The 23,597-nt window shown below is 41.7% G+C and overlaps 1 protein-coding gene across 1 annotated transcript in view; it reads left to right on the top strand.

Moving 5' to 3' along the window:
* CDH12 (cadherin 12) overlaps positions 1–23,597 on the top strand; it is a 432,344-nt gene that overhangs the window by 320,685 nt on the left and 88,062 nt on the right. Inside the window, exon 4 of the mRNA XM_035126166.3 lies at positions 16,902–17,196. Coding sequence (XP_034982057.3) covers positions 16,902–17,196 — 295 coding nt within the window. The remainder of the gene's footprint in view (positions 1–16,901; positions 17,197–23,597) is intronic.

Here is a 23,597-nt window from a genome sequence, read left to right as displayed (position 1 = left end):
TTTTCTCACGAGGAAGCCTATTCAGCATAAGGGAAAATCCCTTAAAAAAAGGGATAACTTGGCAGCTATGACCAATGCATGCATAGGAAAGGGCTGCCTCTGTGGTCCAGTCATTGCTGTTCCTCAATTCAGCCCCACAACTGCAGGGAAAAAAGCTTCCATACGACAAATTCCTATTCATTCTGGGGTTCATCATAGTGACTTTTGGGGTGAGGCCTTGGGTACCGCTCTGCAGCTCCTTTCCACGTGTGATCCACATGATTCACATGCAAAGGGGCTTAGAGTAAGCTGGACTTGAAAATCATTCGTTGCAGCTGTCATAATTGGCAACAGAGGCAACCTGGCACCAGAGCAGCCAGTGAAATGGCATGATAATGTAGCGGACTAGGATATGAATTATTCTTCAACCCTACCCATGGAAGGTAGGTGAAGATGGTTGTACTGGCCCTGCCCATTCAATCCCCGACCTTCCTGAATGAAACTCTTAAGTGAATTTGGCTGAATGTGCTTGCTTTCTCCCACCACAACCTCTCTTTTTAGTATGAAAAAGACAGGAAAGGTAATGTTTCTCCCCTCAATATTGTGATCAGTGTGAAAACAGCTTGGGTTTCCTAGCTAGACCTGGTGTCCAAATTGTATACGATGCTTGCTTCTGCCAAGCAAAGACAGGCAGATTGAGGCAGAAGCTTTTAACCACATTGTTCTCTTATGGAGGTAGTTCTCAACCCCAAATTTGGCACTACAAAGGGCAATGTTTGAAAAACTAGACTGGTTAACTTACTGATACAGTAATGATAATGTTGACAGGGCGAGGCACAGCAAAATACTCAATTGCTTTGGGCTTGCTAATTATCAAATTGTAAGTGTGTGCAAATTCTGCATGCTTTCTCACCTATATATGTGTGGGTGTTTGTAGGTACTGAAAGAAGAATAAGCTTGCTTGCATGTGTGTGTATATAAAAGTCTGCACCTAGTTATACTGTGTTGCATTTTGCAAGAATGCATACATTCCTGCCTGCTGATGGAAATGCGCCATGTAAACACATTGCACACTGCAACACACCAACAACCTGATTCAAAAGTGTGAAATGACAGCAGAACAGCTCAGTCTGGTATTCTGTCTCTGGTGATATCTTGTTCGATCAGTACTAATTAGTGCAAGATGGCCAACCTGCTGCCCACTGTTGGTGGGTGCACCAGGGCCTCTTGTGGGGCCTGTGAAAAGTCTCTGTAGATATCCCCTCAAAAATCCACAATGCACAAGAAACTATATATTTTTCCTGCTCAATTTCTGCTTGTACTGGTTTGCTTCTCCTTCATTGAAGCCTTCCCCCAACAGACCCACATTTCATTTTGTGTCAGTTTTGAATACTCACCCAATCTTCCATTCTGATCAGAAAGAGTGTGATGCTGAGTGATATATGCCTGTTTCCCATTGAAGGGGGGCGTACTTGTACCATTTTGTGGCCCTGCCTCTTTTTCTCCTCTTCTATATAAGTCAACCATTTGTGTTATTCCATGCACCATAAGATCCATTTTGTGTTATGTCCAACCCTCAAAGCAGCCATTTTGTGGCTGGTGCCCACAGTATCATATCAAAATTCCAAATGTGCTTACTGGATCAAAAAGGTTGGTGACTCCAGAATCAATCCTCACGACCTGAGTTTTGGCTTCTAAAATGTAGGAAAATGATAGTGCTACCTTTGTGCCAGATTTCCTCCCTTGGATTTCCATGTCAGAATAGAAATGTCCTCCTCTCACAAATTTGACATCTGAAGGCAGCCCTGTATCAGAAAGTTTTTAATGTTTGGCATTTTCTGTGTTTTTATTAAATTGGAAGCTGCCCAGAGTAGCTGGGGCAACACAGTCAGATGGATAGGGTATAAATAATTAAAAGTTTGTTGTTATTTATTAAATTTCTAATAATCACAGTGCTTTGGACTACATTTTAATCAAATTATGGCTGACTTGTAAGTGAGGCAGTAACTTAACTGTTCATAGATGCTTTTCCTCTTTTGTGGTTACATAGAGACATGCTGAGGCGTTTTCTTCATACGTCTCAAGTAATTGAAAGTATTTTTTTAACTTTGTATAGTCCGGATGGCAGCTTTCTGTATGATTTGGAAGTAGCTTAATTATCAGGGGAGATGCTTTGAATTACATTTGGGTTTTTTGTTGTTGCTGCTGGTGTTCCCTATGTTGAAAGGCCTGCATACAGTTTGATAAGGGGTGCAGGTGGCACTGTGGTATAAACCTCTTGGGCTTGCCGATCAGAAGGTCAGCGGTTCGAATCCCCGCAATGGAGTGAGCTCCCGTTGCTATGTTCCAGCTCCTGCCAACCTAGCAGTTCAAAAGTACGCCACTGCAAGTAGATAAATAGGTACCATTTTGGTGGGAAAGTAAAAGTCGTTTCTGCATACTCTGATTTCCATCATGGTGTTCCGTTGCGGCAGAAGCGGTTTAATCATGCTAGCCACATGACCCAGAAAGGTGTCTGTGGGCAAACGCCGGCTCCCTTAGCCTGAAAGCAAGATGAGCGCCACAACTCCATAGTTGCCTTTGACTGGACTTAACTAGGGATCCTTTACCTTTACCTTTTTTACCTCACAGTTTCATAACAACAATGAACATTCAGTCCTTACTCCAAACAGCTTTGGGTGGCAAACATCGTTCTTCCTGCTCCCCCAAGACGAAGGTTAGGTTGAGAGATTGTGACTAGCTGGTGATCACCCAATGAACTTCCATAGCCGGGTACGGGTTTGAACTCATTTCTTTCCAACCCCAGTCAAACACTTTTAACCTTTACCCACGCTTGCTCACATTTTCTTATTTTTCTAGTTACTGGACTGAATAGAGGTGCGCTGATGTACACGTGATCTGTATTAATTTTGATGAACTCCAGCTCATCTAGAAGTACTCTCCCACTCTGAATACTCTCACAATTAGTTTGCCAATGAAGCATGGGCATCTGTTATATTTATTATATATAACATATTGCAGTGAATGGCTACAAAATACAGGGAATTTTGGCCGGCGTGAAACAATGTTATCAGTCCCATGTGGAATGCTATATAATATAATATAAAAATGGGCAAGGTCAGTACTGCATGGCCCATGCAATTCAGAAATGAAAGTAAAATAGTAATATTCAGCAGATCAGCGTAAAAGGCTTCCGCGCCGGCTTCAAATATAATGCTCACAAAATCCTAACAGACTTTTGTGAAAAGAAGAACATAGAAAAACACCACAAAAGATGCATTTGCTCCTAAGGGTCTCCATCACTGTCAAATTAAGCACTAGCTTTATATGAACCCTTTAAAATCTATGACCTCAACAAATGCAGTGGATTTGAATCAATTTTCTTTCAGTGCCTGCAGCCAACGGCACATTTCCTGAAAGGGAGACAAGGTGGTTGGTAGGTTGTATCTGTTTGTCTTTTGCTTTCAAGTTAAGTGGAACGCCTCCTAGCACTCCTTAGCTTTGTTTGTGTACCGAGTGGCCATGCAATGAGATGGGCATGTAGGGATGGTGGAGAAGGCTTATTCAGTGAATCTACCTGTTTTGATGTTTCTGAATTAATATGAAAACTGAAATGCAGCCATTCTTTGAAATTTGCATTTCTCTGGATTTTGCAGTGCTGTTATCCAGCCAAGTTAGAATGCATATACTAGGGTAAGGGTGCATTAAAAAATGTGTATATTGATGAAAATACAGCCATGAGGGGGGGGGGATTGCATCTGCTTTTAATTATGTGGTTTTACATATCAGGACATAAAATTAGCAGGCCTGACAAATTAGGAAAATACAACCTCAGATGAACAACACACGACCTATTACACCGTGTCATGATTTATTTATCAGAAGTCAAGGGCCACAAGATAAGAAACAGAATCCAAAGTGGCTGAAGGAAGTGGGCAGTGTAAGAAACGGACTGAAATTCATAATTCTGAGAGTGCATTGGATGGCAAAGATAGAGGCCAGAGGGCAAGAAGGCAAGAAGAGTGGAGGAGAGCAGAGAAAACAGAGTGAGGAAAAAGGAGGAACTCGGTGAAAGCTTTGTATAAGGTCTAGAGGCAGAACTGGAGAAGTTACACTTGTGCTACACTGCCACCCCATTGTTCAAAAATGAGGAGGTACAAGCCAGGCAGGTAAAGCTCAGGAGAAGGCAAGTCAGCCAATCCATTAGCAGGCAAGCTCTGTTGTCTGCAGCCAACTAATGATTTGGTCAGACTGAGAAATCCTATCTAGAATAAACTGTTTTATAGGACCTTTTTGCTGCTTAACCCCTCAGGCTAAACTGTTCTGACACCATTCTGCTGATATGTAACACACAACTACTTTTAAAATTATTCAACGAGAATTAATGTTGAAGCTTAAAAAAACAATATCCCTCAAAGTCCAATAGAGGGGGGGGGTAAGCTTTGAGAAGCTTACATAAGTCAGAAAAACCTTTTTTGGGGGGGGATTCTGGCTCCACCCACCGCTGCCCTGCAAACCCCAGCAGAGTTGCCCAGGTGGAAACATAGCCCTTTGAGATAGAGAGGCTTCTCCACCCTGTTCTACAGGTCAAATTTAGATTTTGAAATGTTTGCTGGATTTGGAATTTCTAAAAAGCAGTATTTCAGCTCAAACCACCTTAATCCTTCAGCCTGCTGGCATGCCTTGACACCTTCATTTACTCTTTTCCCCCACTTTGCATGCAATCCCACTATTGTATCTGCTTGGCCTTCGGCGAAGGACTTTGAGTTGTTAACCTTGTAAAAGAGGCTCATTTCTTTTTCTTTTTCTGTCCTTTCCAAGATCGTTTTATCTACTACTTCCTCAGAGAGTCCCTTCCTTAGTGACTTTCTCAATAACACTTAATGAGAGGGTCCCCACCCCCACCCCCTGTCTCTTTGTTGCTGGACTTAATTTTTCCACTGAAGCACAAAGTGAAACTGCAGAGAGACCCTTTTACGTTGCAAAGTGCACTGATCAGCCTTCGCAGCGTGACATGATTTCTTCAGAGTGGCACAGCTTTATGAGTGAAAAACCTGTGGTGTGTTAAATTCTGAATTAATTTGATAAGTTCTATTGTTTAAGTCCCCGGGTGGCAGTTCTTTGGCAAGAGGGGGGACCTGAGTAACCAGGAGACCTGCTGGCAAACACGGAAACAGTATTCAGGACTGGTTCAAAGCCAGAGTCCAAGCAAGCAGTGTTCACAGGGGTCAGGGGAGAGTCAAAACAGTCCACAGTTGGGTCTGGTATATGCAGGCAATCCAGTAGCAGGTTGAACTGGTGCACAAATATTCCAGCAGCTCTTCCAGTTGAACACTGTTTTGTTTTTTGTTTTGTTTTAAATATACAGTGGTACCTCAGTTTACAAACACAATTGGTTCCGGAAGTCTGTACTTAACCTGAAGCGTACTTAACCTGAAGTGAACTTTCCCATTGAAAGTAATGGAAAGTGGATTAATCTGTTCCAGGTGGGTCTGCGGAGTACTCAACCTTAAGCGTACTTAACCCGAGGTATGAGTGTAATTGGTTCCGGAAGTCCGTACTTAACCTGAAGCGAACTTTCCCATTGAAAGTAATGGAAAGTGGATTAATCCGTTCCAGACAGGTCCGCAGAGTACTTAAACTGAAAATATTCAAACTGAGGTGTACTTAAACTGAGGTATGACTGTAGCTGGAGCTGTTGAAGCCACACCCCAGTTTCAGCAGACTCCTATCAACTCAGAGAGAAGGGTCTTACTTCCTAGGATAGTTTTACTCCTGATGAATCCTTGTTGTCATTTTTCCAGATGGAGTAGCTTTTTATGTGACAGTTAATATACTGCCTCTTCATTCGGCTTGGGACCCATTCGGCCCCAATGTCAGAAGTTGAATTTTCCCCTGGTGTAGATAACCCCCTCCCCAGCCTCACCGCTGGATCCTGGATCCTCACCCCCACAGGGAGTCTGATCCAAGGCTTGTTGTACGATTGGGGCTTTCTGGTCCTTCTTCTCTGATGAGGAACCCCACAGCTAACACATGACAGGGATATAATTTTCTTTAAGCTTTGACTAGAGGGCAAGGAACCCTGACTCAGCCCAATAACATCTGAGAGAAAAGCAAAGAACTTGTTAACCTTCTCCTAATGTGAACAGCAATAGAGGCATTGATGGATTCCTTTCTTTAAGCATCTCAGCTCTTCATTTTTTTCTTCCTTGTCTCTTAACTTCCCGCGAGAGTGAGCTGCTACGGTCAATAACTTTCAGGGACTGCATTTGTGATTCACACTGGGGAAGAAGGGGTTAAAGAGGCTTTCAAGCGTGAGAGAAAGTGGTTGAGCTGCCTAATTTATTAAGTAATTTAAAATATTTATATCCTGACATTTGGGCATAGTTTCCTTAAGGCAGCTAATATAAGCAATGCTAAAGAACAAAACAAAAAAAAAATGATCAAAGTACTCAAACAAAAGATAAAAAATGACACACACAGCCTCTCTCACACACAAAAATCACTGATAGCAACACCTTAGCAGCAGAATAGAAAAGCTAGGAGATTGCTTGGCCTCAAAGGACCATTTTGGGTAGCAGTACCCTTATATGTTTTGCCCAGGCAAGCATATTACATGGTGCACAAGAGCAGCAAATAACCAGGCTGCAGAATGGTGATGGGATAAAATCAGGTCAAACCTTTATTGACAGCAACAGGCAGGGTAAGAATTGGTAAGGCATTGGGGCCAGGATCAGTTCATCATTCCACAACCCCCCACATTGATGGAATGGGTCCCCTGGATTTGAACTGAGTTTATGAATGGGAAACTGAGAGAACCGAACTGGCTCAAACGCTGGAAGGTTAAAATGAATTCTACGTTTCTGACTTTCCCACCATAATCTATGTTTAGTCTTTGCTGGTCTATGACCGTAATAGTCCATGGGGTCATGAAGAGTTGGACATGACGAAACGATTAAACAACAACAACAACATTGTATTGTATGATTAGTGTGTTAATGCATTAAATGGATGAACCTTGTGGAAACAGTTATCCCTGTAGGGGCAGAGCTCCAAACATGCCTATATCTCTGTGTTCTCATTCAAATATCTGACTAACTTCTTTTAGGCAAATAAAGTGTGAATACAGGAGATGCACCCAGGCCTCCCATTCTTTGAAATGACCTTAAAATAGTCATTGAGGAGGGTGGAACAGGCTCTATTGAGCCCCATGGAGAACACCCATATTAGCAAGATCTTTCCTAATGCATTAAATCACCATTAATTACTTAAGTCAATATCTCTTGGTAGAGTGAACCCTATTTTTATAGAGGAAGTGAATGGCTATTAAATTCATTTCAATTTCAGGCTCAATTAGTTACTCTGCTCAATTGCCTGACAAACCAAACAAATGTATATTTTATTTAAATTAAAAATAGTCAACTTTCTTACAATAATACTTACGCAAAGTTCATGAATGTCTCTGAAGCAATATAATTAAATGAGATGGGTTTTCTACTCCAATTTATGAATCAGGTTATTGCAGAAAAGGGGGGGGGGAGACATACACCAACAGAGAAATTGTTTAGTTATTATTTGATACGTCTGTTAGATAGGGATAGATTATTGCATACATTTAGCAATTTCATCACATTAGTACAATGTAAATCAAGTTATAAATCCTTACAGTTTAAGATAACACACAGACACACACACACAGTAGCATTCATTTTAAGATCAGTGACTGTACTAAAGTTTTAGAGGTATAAGATACCATGTTTGTGCATGTGTTGATGGAATGACTAAAAGGACAAGGGCCACACATAGGTAATATAGTGAAAATTCACTTAATAGGGCAATCTTTTATAGCAACATCTGGCGGGATGTGTGGGGTTAGGATTTAGCGAGTTTCTGGCAGAGCTGCAACCAGCTGAACACCCTCACCCTCAACACAGCTGGAGTTATGCCAGTGAATCCCCCAGCTGGGACCCATCTGAGCCCAACGGAAAATTTAGCTGGCTTAAGCCTTGAAAAAGGGGTGTTCCAAGGACAGGGCCAAAAAGTGGGAGACCAGTGTTGGATCCCAAGTCCATTCAACTCAGTGTAGTGAATTGCCAACCCAGTTTAAAGCCAGCAAACAGGGTAGTGTAATTCAAACACTATTTTGAAAGCTTGCCTTTCCTCTGCCAGGCTTAGGATCTGGCAAGCTTTATGTCGGCTTAATTTACACCGTGCTTTCTTTCTGGGAATACTCAAGGTTACGCAATACCAGCACCTTCTTTTCCAAATGTTAAAAGTGTGGCATTTGTTGTAACAACTTCATGATGATGTTGATAATGACATTTATTCATTCGTTTGTTTGTTTGTTTGCCACCCATCTGACTGGGTTCCCCCAGCCACTCTGGGCAGCTTCCAACAAATTGAAACCCGTTACAACATCAAACATTAAAACTTCCCTGAACAGGGGCCTTCAGATGTCTTCTAAATGTTATATAGTTATCAATCTCCTTGACATCTGATGGGAAGGTGTTCTACAGGGAGGGTGCCACTGCCAAGAAGGCCCTCTGCCTGGTCCCCTGTAACTTCTTGCAGTGAAGGAACCATCAGAAGGCTCTTGGAGTTGGATCTTAAATGTCCGGGCTAAATGATGGGGGTGGAGACGCTCCTTCAGATATACAGGGCCAAAGCTGTTTTGGGCTTTACAGGTCAGCACCAACACTTTGAATTGTGCTCAGAAACATACTGGCACCTTTTCTGAGCACTGACTATATTATACCACAAACATCAATAGAATTTTTTGTGTTCAATGGGACATACAGTGGTACCTCGCAAGATGAATGCCTTACACAATGAAAAACTCGCAAGACGAAAGGGGTTCACAATTTTTTTGGGTGACTCACAAGATGAATTTTTCTATGGCCGTGCTTCGCAAGACAAATAGGAACATATTAATTAAATTTCAATGCATTCCTATGGCAAACTGTGCTTTGCAAGACAAAAATTTCACAATATGAAATGACTCACGGAACGAATTACTTTCGTCTTGTGAGGCATCACTTTACTCCTGGATAAGTAAAGGACTGTAGCATAAACTATTACAGGAATTGTATAGGTCATAGACATCAATTTTAGAATACAGAAAAAAGGAACTCAATCCTTTCCCAAGTCACTATATCCTTATAGTTGAAATATCTGTAGTAGAATACAAAATGCAGAGAAAACATAGACAAGTCAACAGCTCTGATTTGCACACTCCGGCTTACCTTTGTAGGTTAGGCAAAGTATTTGCTCTGCTGCTACTTCAAGACCTTTGATATCCATCTTTGTGCGGTGATAATCCAGATGATCACAGCTATTATGCATTCTTCGATTGAATGGACTAAGAACACTCTGCTTTGGCAAATCCCATAAAGAAGACTACCGCTCTCCTTATTGACTTTAGTGCAGTGCTGTGGCAGGCAAAATGACAAAGGATAATCATTTTGAAGTCAATCCAGACAAAGCTCTTAATAAACAGTTTCTCAAAGGGAGCTACAGGCAGCTCGTTTGTATCACGCACATCCTCTATTAGTGTACTGCTGGGTGGGGTTTGTTATGCTCCTCTTAAACAAGAGGCTGTAAACTTCCAGTGATGAATCAAATGCTTCTGGTTGCTATTGGAAAGGAGGGTAATGGGACTGAGTTGAAAATTGGTCACTTTCACAGCAAAATATACATTTTTGATGGAAGACGGACAGAAATCTTAATTGCTTGTGGGGGGGGGACCCCAACTTTGGAAGTGTTATGCAATTCTTCCATTCCTTTCTTCCACTGTCCAACCATCTCATCCTCTGTCATCCCCTTCTCCTTGTGCCCTCAATCTTTCTCAACATCAGGGTCTTTTCCAGTGAGTCTTCTCTTCTCATGAGGTGGCCAAAGTATTGGAGCCTCAGCTTCAGGATCTGTCCTTCCAGTGAGCACTCAGGGCTGATTTCCTTCAGAATGGATAGGTTTGATCTTCTTGCAGTCCATTGGACTCTCAAGAGTCTCCTCCAGCACCACAATTCAAAAGCAAAAATTCTTCGGCAATCAGCCTTCTTTATGGTCCAGCTCTCACTTCCATACATCACTACTGGGAAAACCATAGCTTTAACTATACAGAGCTTTGTTGGCAAGGTGATGTCTCTGCTTTTTAAGACACTGTCTAGGTTTGTCATGATTGCATACTGTACTGGTTTTCTGCTGCAGCTTGCCTTCCTCAAAAAACTATGCTACTCATCTCATTGTCCCAGACCCCCTATGTGTCCCTATTTTCCATGAGCAGTCCTGGATTTACAGAAGCCATACAGGTTTCTGCTTTGATCCCAGAATGTTCCACTTTTCTTTAGGATATCCCTATTTTCATCAGAGAAAAGCTGGAGAGTATGGAGTTTTGCCCCCCCCCCCTAGCCAAGGAGATAAGTAACTTTATAACTTTGGAAGACTTCTTCTAAAGGCTAGAAAAGTGCCCCCCCCAAAAAAAAAGTTTACTTTTTTATTGTGTTTTTATATGTGTTGGAAGTCATCCAGAGTTTCTGAGTGGGGCATAAATTGTAAAATTATTATTATTATTATTATTATTATTATTATTATTATTTATTTACAGAATAGGATGTCCCTATTTTAATTGTATAAATGTTGGAGGGTATGCTCCACTGTGGCAAAATTACATAATTTACATAATTAATGCAATTAATTACTTACCGTATGTACTCATGTACTTACAAAGGTTGCACAGCGCCCCTAATCTCTACTGAGTTGTAGCAAGATTCCAAGGGGTTCCAGGCACTTACCCATACCCACTTACTCAGGGGTGCCAACTTCAATAAAATATTGTGCGGGCCCAGGTAAGCCCTGCCCCCACCTAATAAATCACATGACGCAGTACACACACACCTTTGAATGGCAATGCTCATTAACTTGGGGGCGGCCCCCAAAAATATTTTATTGTGGGGGTGAAGACCCCTCAACCCTTAAGAGTTGGCTCCTATGGCCAAGGTTGTGTTTCCATTGGGAATCAAGACGAAGTGTAGACTGTCATGTATTTAAGAGATATTGTTCATTTACACATATTTACACGTAAGTCTGCTTTGGAGCGCATTCAGTGTGTTGCATCTCAAGAGCAGCTTGTCACCCAGGAGTGCAGCACGAGATTTCCAAGGCATCCTGAACATCTCCCAGCCTGCCAAAATCTTCTGGCCTTCAGCTCCCACATGGAGTTCTGGCCCCTCCTTTTCTTCTACCCAAAAGCCCCTGCTCAAAACCTTAGTTTTAAGAGAACACTTGTCTTCCTGTGGAGCCATCACACACGCTTGGTAACCTCCAGCTTTCTTGTCTGCTGCTGAATGCCTCACGTTTTGCCAGGGTCATGAATCTGCTATCTTTCTTAATGGCTGCATTCAGCCAGTCTTACCAGGCTAATCTGGTCCGTTAGTTTAGGCTAAGTGCAGGAATTTCTGTGTTTGCCACACCTTCATTGTTTCTAACTTTTGCTAATTCTACCAAAACCTACAACATCATTATGGCATTCATTTCATGAAGGAAATGCAATGAAAGAGGAGGGGTGAAATCAATTAGGTACCATTTGTGGACTGAAAAAACCACAACAGTGAATACCAATATTTTTGCCACATTGATTCACGTTCCAGATAATGGGATGGATAAGAGAACACCAGCAATTTCCATTTCTGTTTTTGTTGGAATTCCCTGACATTCCTAAGTGAGAATGTTGAAGGATATGGAATTGAACCAATTGAAGAAGTAACCCTGTTGTCAGTAAACCACTTATCTAGTTTCCTTGAGAGGGCTAGAGATAAAAAAATAAGGTTCACCGAGGGATGAGGTAAGGTCCTTGATAGGAGGGCAGCAATGGTTCTTTTCTGCTGTGGATCATTGTTGCAAATACTGAAAATGTTGCATTTTATTTTGGTATTTTATTTATGTTTGGATTCCAAACTCTTTACAGTCAGGAGGGTAAAACATTGAAATAAAAAAGTAAACGGCCTCAAGTGAGGAAGTGTGGGGATGAGCTGTGAAAACAAAGCTGTTGTTCTGCTTGTAAAAGGACTGCACATTGTGGGTCATATTTATTTACATGACTAAACTTGAGTGGTTTCATGAGAATGTAACTGTTATGGTCACACACACACACACACACACACCCAAAAAAATTAAGCCTCAGCTTTTTAGTTTAGTGTGGGTGCTGAATATTCAGTCAACAATCCTTATCCCATACCCTCCAAAATTTCTCTGTTGAAAATAGGGGCATCCCATTCCATGATGATGATTTCACTATTTATAACCCACACATCTTATTGGTTTGCCCCAGCAGTCTGGGCAGCTACCAACATATATAAAAACATAATAAAACATTAAACATTTTTTAAGGATTGCTTTTAGATGGCTCAGGGGTTAGATAACTCCATACCCTCCACCATTTCTCCAACAAAAATAGGGAGATCCTAAGGAAAAGTGGGACATTCCAGGATCAAATCAGAAACCGGGACGGCTTCTCTAAATCAGGGACGTCCCTGAAAAATAGGGACACTTGGGGGGGGGTCGGTTTTCCCTTGTTGTTGAATCACACTTTATGTGGTTCTTTGAGGAGAAGGAATGGCAGTTAGATGCATTTTAAGTCTATTGTAAAGTTATGTCCTCTGCGGCATGCATTAACAGATGTTTTCCAGTTCCAAAATAAATGTCTGTTCTCCAGGAAGGATTTGAGGTTTTTATAACTTATGCATTGGGATCAAAGGAGCAAGCATTTTTTCTGTGCAAATGCTTTGTTTCCTGACAAGTTGGAAGCAACAAAAAGTCAAGCAGCAGCTCTCCAGAAAGCCCCAGCAGATGCTCTGCTTCTCCTGGTGGCAGATTTTTTTGTATTTGTATTTTTTTTTTTTTTTGCATGCCATCTGATCCAGTTCAGGGAATGTCAACAATAACACTGCCATGAAACAGATGCCATGGAGCCTGCCAGTGTATAAGTTCCACCTCGCCACACACACAAACAACTGTTTCTCAATGTGTCCTGTACACCCACAAGCTGAAATTAATTCGGAGTTCTGTTAAGAGTGTAATATCAGAACAAGACAGGTACAGCTGGCTAACATACTTTATCTTTTACTCCTGTAGAAATCTGTTCTATTTAAATGGGTATAATAAGAGCATAATAAGAGTCCTGCTAGATCAGACCAGAGGCCTATCTAGCCCAGCATAGATGCTGTGGACAAGGGGCGCAGGTTGGCGCTGTGGTCTAAACCACTGAGCCTCTTGGGCTTGCCGATCAGAAGGTCGGCGGTTCGAATCCCTGCAACAGGGTGAGCTCCCGTTGCTCTGTCCCAGCTCCTGCCAGCCTAGCATTTTGAAAGCATGCCAGTGCATGTAGATAAATAGGTACCACTGTGCTGGGAAGGTAAACAGAATTTCCATGTGCTCTGGTTTCAATCACGGTGCCCCGTTGCGCCAGAAGCGGTTTAGTCATGCTGGCCACATAACCCGGAAAGCTGTCTGTGGACAAATGCTGGCTCCCTCAGCCTGAAAGCAAGATGAGTGCCACAACCCCATAGTCAATTTTGAGTGGACTTAACCACCCAGTGGTCCTTTACCTTTACCTTTACCTTACATGCTTGTGGGAAGCCTGCAAGCAAGACCTTCTGTGCTGGGGGAGCAATCCCACTCCACAAAGTATTATGTCATAGCTCTGTTTCAAAGTGCTGAAATTGAGCAGGTATGCTAAGTTATGCTGGACCTGCAAATATTCCAAAAAGGTAGAGGAGTTATATCACATGCCGTAAGCTTTAAAAGCTTTTGTGCTCTGAGAATTCTGTCATAGGAGGTGGTGATGTTCTGGGCAGCCTAATTCCATCATACATCAGGCTTAAAAGGTAAAGGTACCCCTGACCATTAGGTCCAGTCGCGGGCGAGACTGGGGTTGCGGCACTCATCTCGCTTTACTGGCCAAAGGAGCCAGCGTACAGCTTCCGGGTCAAGTGGCCAGCATGACTAAGCCGCTTCTGGCGAACCAGAGCAGCGCATGGAAATGCCGTTTACCTTCCCGCTTTATCTACTTGCACTTGACGTGCTTTCGAACTGCTAGGTTGGCAGGAACAGGGACCAAGCAATAGGAGCTCACCCCATTGCGGTGATTAGAACCGCTAACCTTCTGATCAGCAAGCCCTAGGCTCTGTGGTTTAGACCACAGTGCCACCTGTGTCCCTGTGTATCAGGTTTACTGACACTCATTCAGAGATCCATTCCATCCTGTTTTCTACAGGTTTTATTTTAATAAAGGAATGCACAAAATCCCACATTTCTCTGATGAAAATATGGGTGCCCTATTTAATAATAATGGTAATAATAATTACACTCCAACCATCTGACTGGCTGTGATGCCCCAGCCACTCTGTGTTGCTTCCAACATATATATAAACATAATACAGGGCTGCCTTCAGATGTCTTCTAAAGGTTTCTCCTTGGCTTGGGGGGGGGGGTCCACATAACTCCATACCTTCCAACATTTTTATGATTAAAATAGGGGCATCTTAAGGAAAAGGACATTCCAAGATCACATCAGAAACTGGGATGGTTTCTGTAAATCCGGGACCGTCCCTGGAAAATACGGACATTTGGAGGTTCTGCTCATATGGTTGTATCCAGCGCTGTGTGAGCAGTTTTAACAGTATGACTTCCCCTTCCATCCCCACCCCAAATCTTCTCCAGACAGTGCCTCAGTCCAATCCAAAAGTCTGCATTTACATGGCATGAATTTTAGTGCACCCTTTAACTAAAATATCCACTTGCTAAGATGAAATATGCACTTTTCAATGCATTCATATGTTAAATACACATTTTACACAAAACGTGTATTTTTGTCTGTACTTTTTGTACGCCTAAACTGTGTAGCCAAATCTGGAGAAATGCATTCCTTAACTTAGGTTTGTCTTCAATTCGTGAGTGAGTTTTGGGACTGTTGGATCTGGTCCTCTGTAAAAAGTGACCTGAACGAATTCCTCCCCCTATCCCTGGAAGGAAGTCACAATTCTTAATTCTAAGTGCAGAAGGACAGGCTTCAGTAGATTAGTGGTACAGTATGTCAAAGGCACTCTTTTTGTACTTGGGGGAACTTATTTATCATATAAGACTACTTCATAGATGTATTTTTAAAACACAGAAGTGGCCTAACCATGGATGGGAATGTTGATAAAAAGGAAACATTAGTGGTTAGAGGAGGAATACTGGTGAGCTATTAGCTAACAACTGAAGCAAGTGCCACCCCCAACAAGCTAATGTCCCTCCATCCCACTAGGCTAAAGGAGGAATCATATGCCAGGCCTGCTACTTTCCTACCACTGGATAGTAGTAAAATTATGAATAAAATCTGTTATTTACTCGTTTATGCTCCATCTGGTGCAATTCAGCTGAACTGTGTTGAAAAATGATCGAGATATGACCCCCCCCCAAAAAAAACCACTAAAGGTGTTCAATGCTCTGGCATTAAGCTAGCACAGAGAATATATTTTTGACAACCATTATATTAAAAGCCTGGGTTCTGCATGTAAAAGGCTGCAGTGATGTGATGTCGATGACAACATGCAATTGTGTGTTCTTCCTTTTCATTTACTGCCTTCTTTCTTATTTTCTTCTTCATCTTTGTCCTACTGTGATTTTCATACTGATAGATACAATAAACGTTCTGATTCTGAAGAGTCCTGCTTGGTATGTCTGATGTGGTCATTCAGAACCTCATCTCCTGAAATCAACGGCTTTTTCAAGCTGACTACTTGATCCAAGCCAGTTAATGTTACAATGCCACAAAGCTATGATAAAGTCATGAAGCAAATTCAAAGTAAGGGCAATATTTCATGGCCTTTTGCCCCTCTTTTGAGCCCCTTCACCCCAAAATCACTGAAATGAGGTGCATTTTTGATAGCTAGCATTTTTATTTTATTTTTATTTTGTGAATCCACCTTAAGGTCAGCCTTTATACACACATGTGTGCTGGTCTCTTGGTAGAGGTTACTCTGTTCCATTAGCAAAAGTGGTATTCACACCATTGAAGAATATATTTCCTTTTCTTCTACTGTAGGGCATGTTCTTCTGGACACATGTTTTTTCCACTAGGCATGATGTTCCTTGCCTGTGGATTTGGAAATAATTGGGAGGCATATATAGTCTAGGCAGAACCTTCCCATTTTGCCTTAGGCAATGAAGTGGGATAGGCTGTCCCTGAGTGGAAGGAAACCTCTGTGCTTAAATTTAAAACCAGTGTGTGGTAGTGGTTAGAATAGTGGCACTGATCTCAGGAGGACCAGATTCATCCATGAAATTAAGAGTGGTTTTGAATGTTAACAATGCATTTGCAGAAATGACAACTATGTCATACTCCCTGTGTTTATATCAAGCACATTAGAAGTTCTCTTGGTACCTCATGCATTTACCCTTACAGGAAATGTGCAAACCCATTTGAAGTCGAGTACAGGAAGTGTCATTACGCTAGACGTCCTGTATCTGTACATAGCATTAACTCCAACCTGAGACTTCCCTCTCCCAAGATATTAACACAGGAAGTGCAACTGACACTTCCTGAACTAGCATATATCACTAAAGTTCAAACCCACACCGACTGGATGGCTATGGGCAGGCTGGTGTCTCTCAGTCTAATCAACCTCAGAAGAACACAGAGGCTAATTGAGATAAGAATTATGAAATAATCTACATGGTGTTATTTGTAATAATTTCTATAAACAGAGTTAGGTACACTTAAAGATCCCAAAGGGTTTGCTCAATGTTCCTGTCTTCCTCAGAAATAGCAACTTTCCCATTGAGATGATTTTTGGATTAATAATTAAAATGGAAAAGCTACTGTTCTTCCATCCATGAATTTCTCTTATTAATTATTTTGTCCTTTTCTCTCTTTTTCTGTTAAGCTTCATTCTGACTTGGACAAGGGAGTGGGAAGTGTTAAGTACACGTTATCAGGAGATGGCGCTGGTACAGTGTTTACCATTGACGAGACCACAGGGGACATTCATGCCATAAAGAGCCTTGACCGTGAAGAGAAGCCTTTCTACACCCTCCGTGCTCAAGCAGTGGACGTCGATACGAGGAAGCCACTGGAGCCCGAATCAGAGTTCATCATCAAAGTGCAGGACATTAATGATAATGAACCAAAATTTCTTGATGGACCTTATGTTGCCAGTGTCCCTGAAATGTCTCCAGTAGGTAAGTCTACCTCTTTTTCTTCCTTCTCCTTCTTTAAAGGAACTCTTCTTACCTAACCTGCACGCTTTAGCCTCATTTGTGCTGGAAATGAACATGTGGCATCTGAAAAAAATAGTGCTATGTGTGATATTGTTGAGCATCATGTCCAGGAAGGAAGACCAATAGCCACAGATGATGTAGTTCAGCAACATCTGGAGGGCTACAAGCTCCCCACACCTGTGGTTGAGGGGTATCCTCACACATGTTGGTGCTCTCAGCAAGTTGCCCCAGGAAGATGGAAGGGAGTCACTGCTGTCAGATCATTCATTTCTAGAGGCATGGTTTAGATGACCTGCCTCATCCATGTGTGTCAAGTATATTTAATCACTGAGATTTCCATGATGACAGTAGCTCTTTTTAAAGCAGCATTATTTTGGCAAGATGTCAACTGCATATGCAGCACTCATGTGAACTGCAAAAATGGAGCCTGAACATAAACACATCTCATACGTAGACATCCCACATGTGGCCAATGCAACTACATGGGATTACTGTTATGCTCCCCTAGTAGTGTGTGGGGTTATTCCATTTGGGATCGAGCCTCAGCGTGATGCGGATTTAACTTTACCCCTTGCTATTCTTTGTGCTTCCTGCCCTTCAAAACTGTTGTTTGCCCCTTGGGGCAAAATGCAGAAGGGAGGTGTTTGGATGACCATTCCCTTTTGAGGGCAAGTTATTATGATAGACCTTTCAATCAGTATTTAAGTCAGGACTTCTCTGCCTATGTGGGCAAAGTTGAGAGTGGATTTATTATTACGTGTGCGACCCTTTTTAAGTTCAAGGGAAAAGTGATCAGAGAGTTTGACAATAGCCATACTTATATTGACCAAGTTATGCCTTCACTGGTAAATTAATCACCAACAATTTCTCAGCAACAAACATTAGCTTTTCTGCTAATGTAAGACTTTGCTGTCTAGTATTTAGTATTCTGATACAAGAATTCTTCGATAATGATATTCTTTCGCCTACGGGTGATCTTGCAGCTGAAACAAATAATGTGTCATAACTCTACGATTTTTGGGTAAGCTAAGAAGAATAGCATCTTTTTATATATATATTATCAAAATGAAACAGTTGCTTTCATCTAAGATTTCCTCTTCCTGCCACTCATTGTCTCCTAAATTGCTTTAAAAGTGTTTTTAGGGATGTAGACTGGCCCACTTTCTACCTCAGCTTCCTTTCTAAAACCCAGTCTATTACTGGGCTTCCTCGTCGGATCACATATAGATATTTTGTCAGCGTTGGCATTCATAACCTCTGCTGTTCAAGGTTGAGTATTAAATTAGTACTGTGTAGTAGCTACTCAAAGAGCATAGACCTGTGTGGGATCTGCTTGAGACATCATACCATACTGGATAATGGATGCACAACTCTGCTTTGAGTACACTTGAGCAAGTGAGACAAATCTTCTACATCGCCACCATTTTAAGATATCAACAGCAATTACTTGCTGCAGACATGGCAGTGGGAGGCCCCAGGAGCCTATGCAATTGGTTGCTTCTGCTTTTGTATCTGTGGCCATCTCCTTTGCTCGCTGAGCAACAACAACAACATTTTTTTATTTATACCCTGCCCATCTGGCTGGGTTTCCCCAGCCACTCTGGGCAGCTCCCAACAGAATACTAAAAACACAATAAAACATCAAACATTAAAAACTTCCCTAAACAGGGCTGCATTCAAATATCTTCTAAAAGACACATAGCTGTTTATTTCCTTGACAAGGGAGGGTGTTCCACAGGGCAGGTGCCACTACTGAGAAGGCCCTCTGCCTGGTTCCCTGTAACCTCACTTCTCGCAGTGAGGGAATTGCCAGAAGGCCCTCGGTGCTAAGACCTCAGTGTCCGGGCTGAACGATGGGGTGAAGACGCTCCTTCACGTATACTGGGCGGAGACCGTTTAGCAAGGTGTTATGAAAGGTGTTTAATATTTGGTTACTAAGGGGTTTGTATGTTTGTTTTGGAATGTATGCCTTCTCTGAAACATTCTTAAGTAATTATTCACAATGGCCACCATCTGACCCCTCTACTTGCAAAAGGTGCAGCACCCCAACGATTTGTTCACCTTCACTTTTTGGGAATGTCTCTCCAGGTTCTCAGCCAGAGGGCTACTTTATCCCTTTAAGGAATGAACTCAGGACCTTCTGCTTGTTAACTGTGTGCTCTACCACTGAGCTATGGTCATAATGTGCCAGATTCATTTGTTTTCCTCCTTGCCTCCTCTCTCCTCTGTTGCCTGGGCACTGAGACCTTGCTCCTTCCCTGGGTGCATCTGACAGCTGAGGCCTCTACTGATAGACTACTCTTATCAAGATTAGAAATAGCTTTCCGCATGAGATTATGGTATTGAATGATATTGAACGTGCACGGATACTATCAGCGCCTTACAGCAGAGAAGAATTTGGGTGGAGAGACGGGGGTCTCCCCCTCCCTTTTTGTCCTCCACAGCCTAGCTTTCTGCACTCTCTGCCTTGCTACGGTATCTATGTTTATAGGGGTTGGGTCATAGTCCATGCTGTTTCCTGTTGACCCCATAATTATATTTTGCTTCAAGTTACAAATCTTATTTATTTAGGTCATTTCTATGCATGCTTGCTGGCTAAGCCAGAAAGAAAATAGGATCCCCTACAATTCTTTCCACACTTATGCTTAACAAGTGTGACCTCCATATTAGTACATCAGAACATGTGTTTATAGTGTTTTCAAAGAGCAAGAGCATGTTTCAAGTTTTAAAATGCATGCCAATAAAATGAATAAAGAAATGTGCTGGCAATTTGTCCTGTCGGAGTTGTATACAACTGACAAAACATCTACTTAATGCAACTTGCTGACTGTTTTGTCACTGTAAATTCTTCCCCAACCTCAACACTTGATTTTTTTCTTAAAATAATAAATAAAATAAAAATAAAGTTTAAGATATTGTGTGATTTTACCAGCTTTTTTAATGTTGGCTTGGCAGCTTGGTTTATACAGTATGTAACAAACAACAGAAAAAAGTGTTTATTAACAGAGTAGGAAAAGTGGAGCTAATTACAAAGGATGGCATAGAATTCAGCAGAATAATTTGAAGCTTTCTAAACAGAAGCCCAGTAGAATGAAGAGTAAATTATAGCAGGACCAGAACTAGGTGCCTTGGTAACTGGGGAAAACAATCTGACATTTGCCCTGAAGTTAACCCCATATTTTGTGCAATAAAATAATAAGCAAGTATTGATCACTTAAATATTTAGTTGGATTGTGATAATGTTAGGGTAGCTTTTAAATCAGGAACATGGAAAAAACAAGCCATAATATTCTAATGTTTACTAAAACAGTATTGGGTCTGTTCCCAAACTGAAGTATCAAGAATAGAAGGCGTAGGAGGCTTAGTTTACTCAGAATGGAATATACATTTCAAGAGTTAATTTGAAGAGTTAATACATTACTTCTGGTATATGAACCACCATAGCTGCTACCGTAGTTGGCTGTGAAAATTTGTGTCCTGGACTTTTTAGACTCGTCTACTCATGTACTATCTGAAACCAAAGGAGTGCACTGGTTGCCAAATGTCATTCTCCCCACCCCCCCACCCCAAGCTCTTCTACCCCACTATATTGATAATGGGTTTTGCAGAATTTCTACCTTGTGAGCGGATTGCCTGCCCTATTTATTGGATGGAAGCTGGTTTGAGGGAAAGTGCATCAAACAGCAGCACTTCTCGTGAAACTGCAGGATACTTACGGATTGAAATGTCATGTGCTCTGGGCTTCAAGCACCAGCGCTGGGAGCACATTGGAGCTGGAATAAATAGCAATGTGTGCATAGCTTCTGCACCACTAAGTGGATCTAAACCTGAAGTGTATTTTTAAATGGATTACTTCGCCCAGTCGCCCAAACGGCTGTAAACATTAATTATATTTTATAGGAAATGACTTTTTTTTCCTGGCTACCGACTGAGTGGCTATGAGCATCATTTTCCCTTTCCAGCTGCTGAGCTATTTTTTCTCCTATTAGCTCGGATCTATTTATATTTCTCACATCAGAAAGTAAGCAAAGGTTGCCGTCACTGAAGCAGCTCTCACTTTATGACAAGCAATAATGTCCCAGTTGTCGGACTCTCATAAAGACATTGGAGATAATGAGAGCAAGCTGAGATTTAAACGGATTATAATGGATATTTGGCACATGCCCCGACTGCTTTATCTTAAAGCACTCCATTCCCCTCTCCACCCTTTCCTGCTTTGGAGTGCATTATACTCTTGTTTTGTGTGTGAGGAAGGGTACGAGATGCCCTGCGCAACAGGGCAAGCCAGTTCTAAAGACCAGACACTGATGGATTGCAGGAGTCAGTCAAGGGATCAGCAGCCTTGGAGGGCGAAAAGCAGGTAGCAGGAAAGACTTAAGGATGCTAAGCAAGTGGGAATCAGCAAACCAAACATGATTAACGACCGCAATTCTATGTATAGAAATATCCACAATAAAGCAGATAGTACCAAACCCCAGGAAGTGTCAGAGTGATAACAAAGTGAACATTAGGGACCTGATTAATGAGAGAGTAAAGGGGGGAAATTCCTGATGGTAGATATTGTAAAACATTCCTCTGGTTGCCACATGTATTTGTTTCTTGTTTTGGTTGCCGTGATTTTGCCAAAGCCAGCATGGACTCAAAAGATCTAGGGCAGGCCAAAGATATTGCAGTATTGGTGCCTTCAGGTAAGAGTGGGATAAAGGTGGGATCTAGGAATATAGGAGAGGCTGAGACCTATACTTTCACTTGGCCCATTATTATTATTTTCATATTGTGTATGGATTAATTCCCACTGGTCCAGAACACATAGTCTAAGATCCCTGTAGAGTTTTCCTTCACATACCTGGAACCAGAAGGTCATATTTATGTCCTGATCACATTCCATGCATCTTAGTTTTGCCATTATGCCAGTTTTAGGCCCTACCTGCACAATACATTTTAAGCAGTATCATGCCACTTAAAACTGTTCTGGCTTCACCCAAATAATATTGGGAACATGTACTTTGTAAAGGGTGCTGAGAGTTGTTAGGCAAACCCATTCCCTTCAAAGACCTACAAAGACCTACAAAGACCTGGGAAGAAGGATCAGTTTATTGACAGTCTGAAAATTGCAGCTCCAAGGTTAGATCTGGATATATGAGCCACTGGTCATCTAGCCCTACTTTACAATATTAAACAAATATTAAACAAATACAGTGGTACCTCGGTTTATGAACACAATTGGTTCCGGAAGTCTGTTCATAAACTGAAGCGTTCATAAACTGAAACAAACTTTCCCATTGAAAGTAATGGAAAGTGGATTAATCCGTTCCAGACGGTCCGCGGAGTAACCGTTCATAAACTGAAGCGAACTTTCCCATTGAAAGTAATGGAAAGTGGATTAATCCGTTCCAGACGGGTCCGCGGAGTACTTAAACTGAAGCGTTCATAAACTGAAACATGGGTGTAATTGGTTCCGGAAGTCTGTTCATAAACTGAAGCGTTCATAAACTGAAGCGAACTTTCCCATTAAAAGTAATGGAAAGTGAATTAATCCGTTCCAGATGGGTCCGGGGCGTTCATAAACCGAAAATTCATAAACCGAGGTGTTCATAAACCGAGGTTCCACTGTACATGCTGATAATCATTTTCATCTATCAAATGCATATATACAAGAACATCTGCTATTGCTCTTAGATTCCCTGCTCCTTATTGCCTTCATGGCAGTTCCATTGCATTCTTATCAACCCTTTTTCCTCCATGCAAAGGTTCTTTGCTTTTGAAAATGCCTGTTGCTGATTCTCAAGGCCAGGCATTTGAAAGCAACAGGAAAAAGCTTGTCTGCAAACACTCTGTTTCCCAGTGCTTAGTCCTATGAGAGGTATTAAAGACACTGTAGCTAGAATTAGGCAACTTGCTTACTCCCTCTTTGGTTCAGTGACTCCAGAGTCATCTGCTTTCCCTTGTGATTTCCACTCTATGTCCCCTCATGCCTGAAAGCGAACCAGACAGTTTTCGGCAGATGCACTGTCATAGCTCTTGCATGTAGTACTCTCTCTCTCTCTATAATACTCCATTCACAGCTTTTTAGTCCTGAACCAACAATAATCACTGAACATAATCCACTGAGACAAAACACCTTGCTTTTCAAATAATAGATGATCTAGCTGCTCACCCATCTGCTGCTATTAAAGCAGCAGGAGGAACATTGCCTTCTACATGTTGTAAAGAAAAGGGAGGGACCCACTCTTCCAAATCAAGTTGAGAAAATGCATTGAGGATGATAACATGGTAAATCTTGACCATCTGGTGCCAGGGAAATGTTGTGATTATGCATTTGCAGGGTGGGGGAGTTGTAGATGTTTTAAAAATGCAATAAA

The sequence above is a fragment of the Zootoca vivipara genome, chromosome 8 (assembly GCF_965207765.1).
Source record: "Zootoca vivipara chromosome 8, rZooViv2.hap1.1, whole genome shotgun sequence".
Classification (NCBI taxonomy): Eukaryota; Metazoa; Chordata; class Lepidosauria; order Squamata; family Lacertidae; genus Zootoca; species Zootoca vivipara.
Note: the sequence above shows the minus strand (reverse complement) of the source record. Positions and strands in the feature narration are given on the sequence as shown.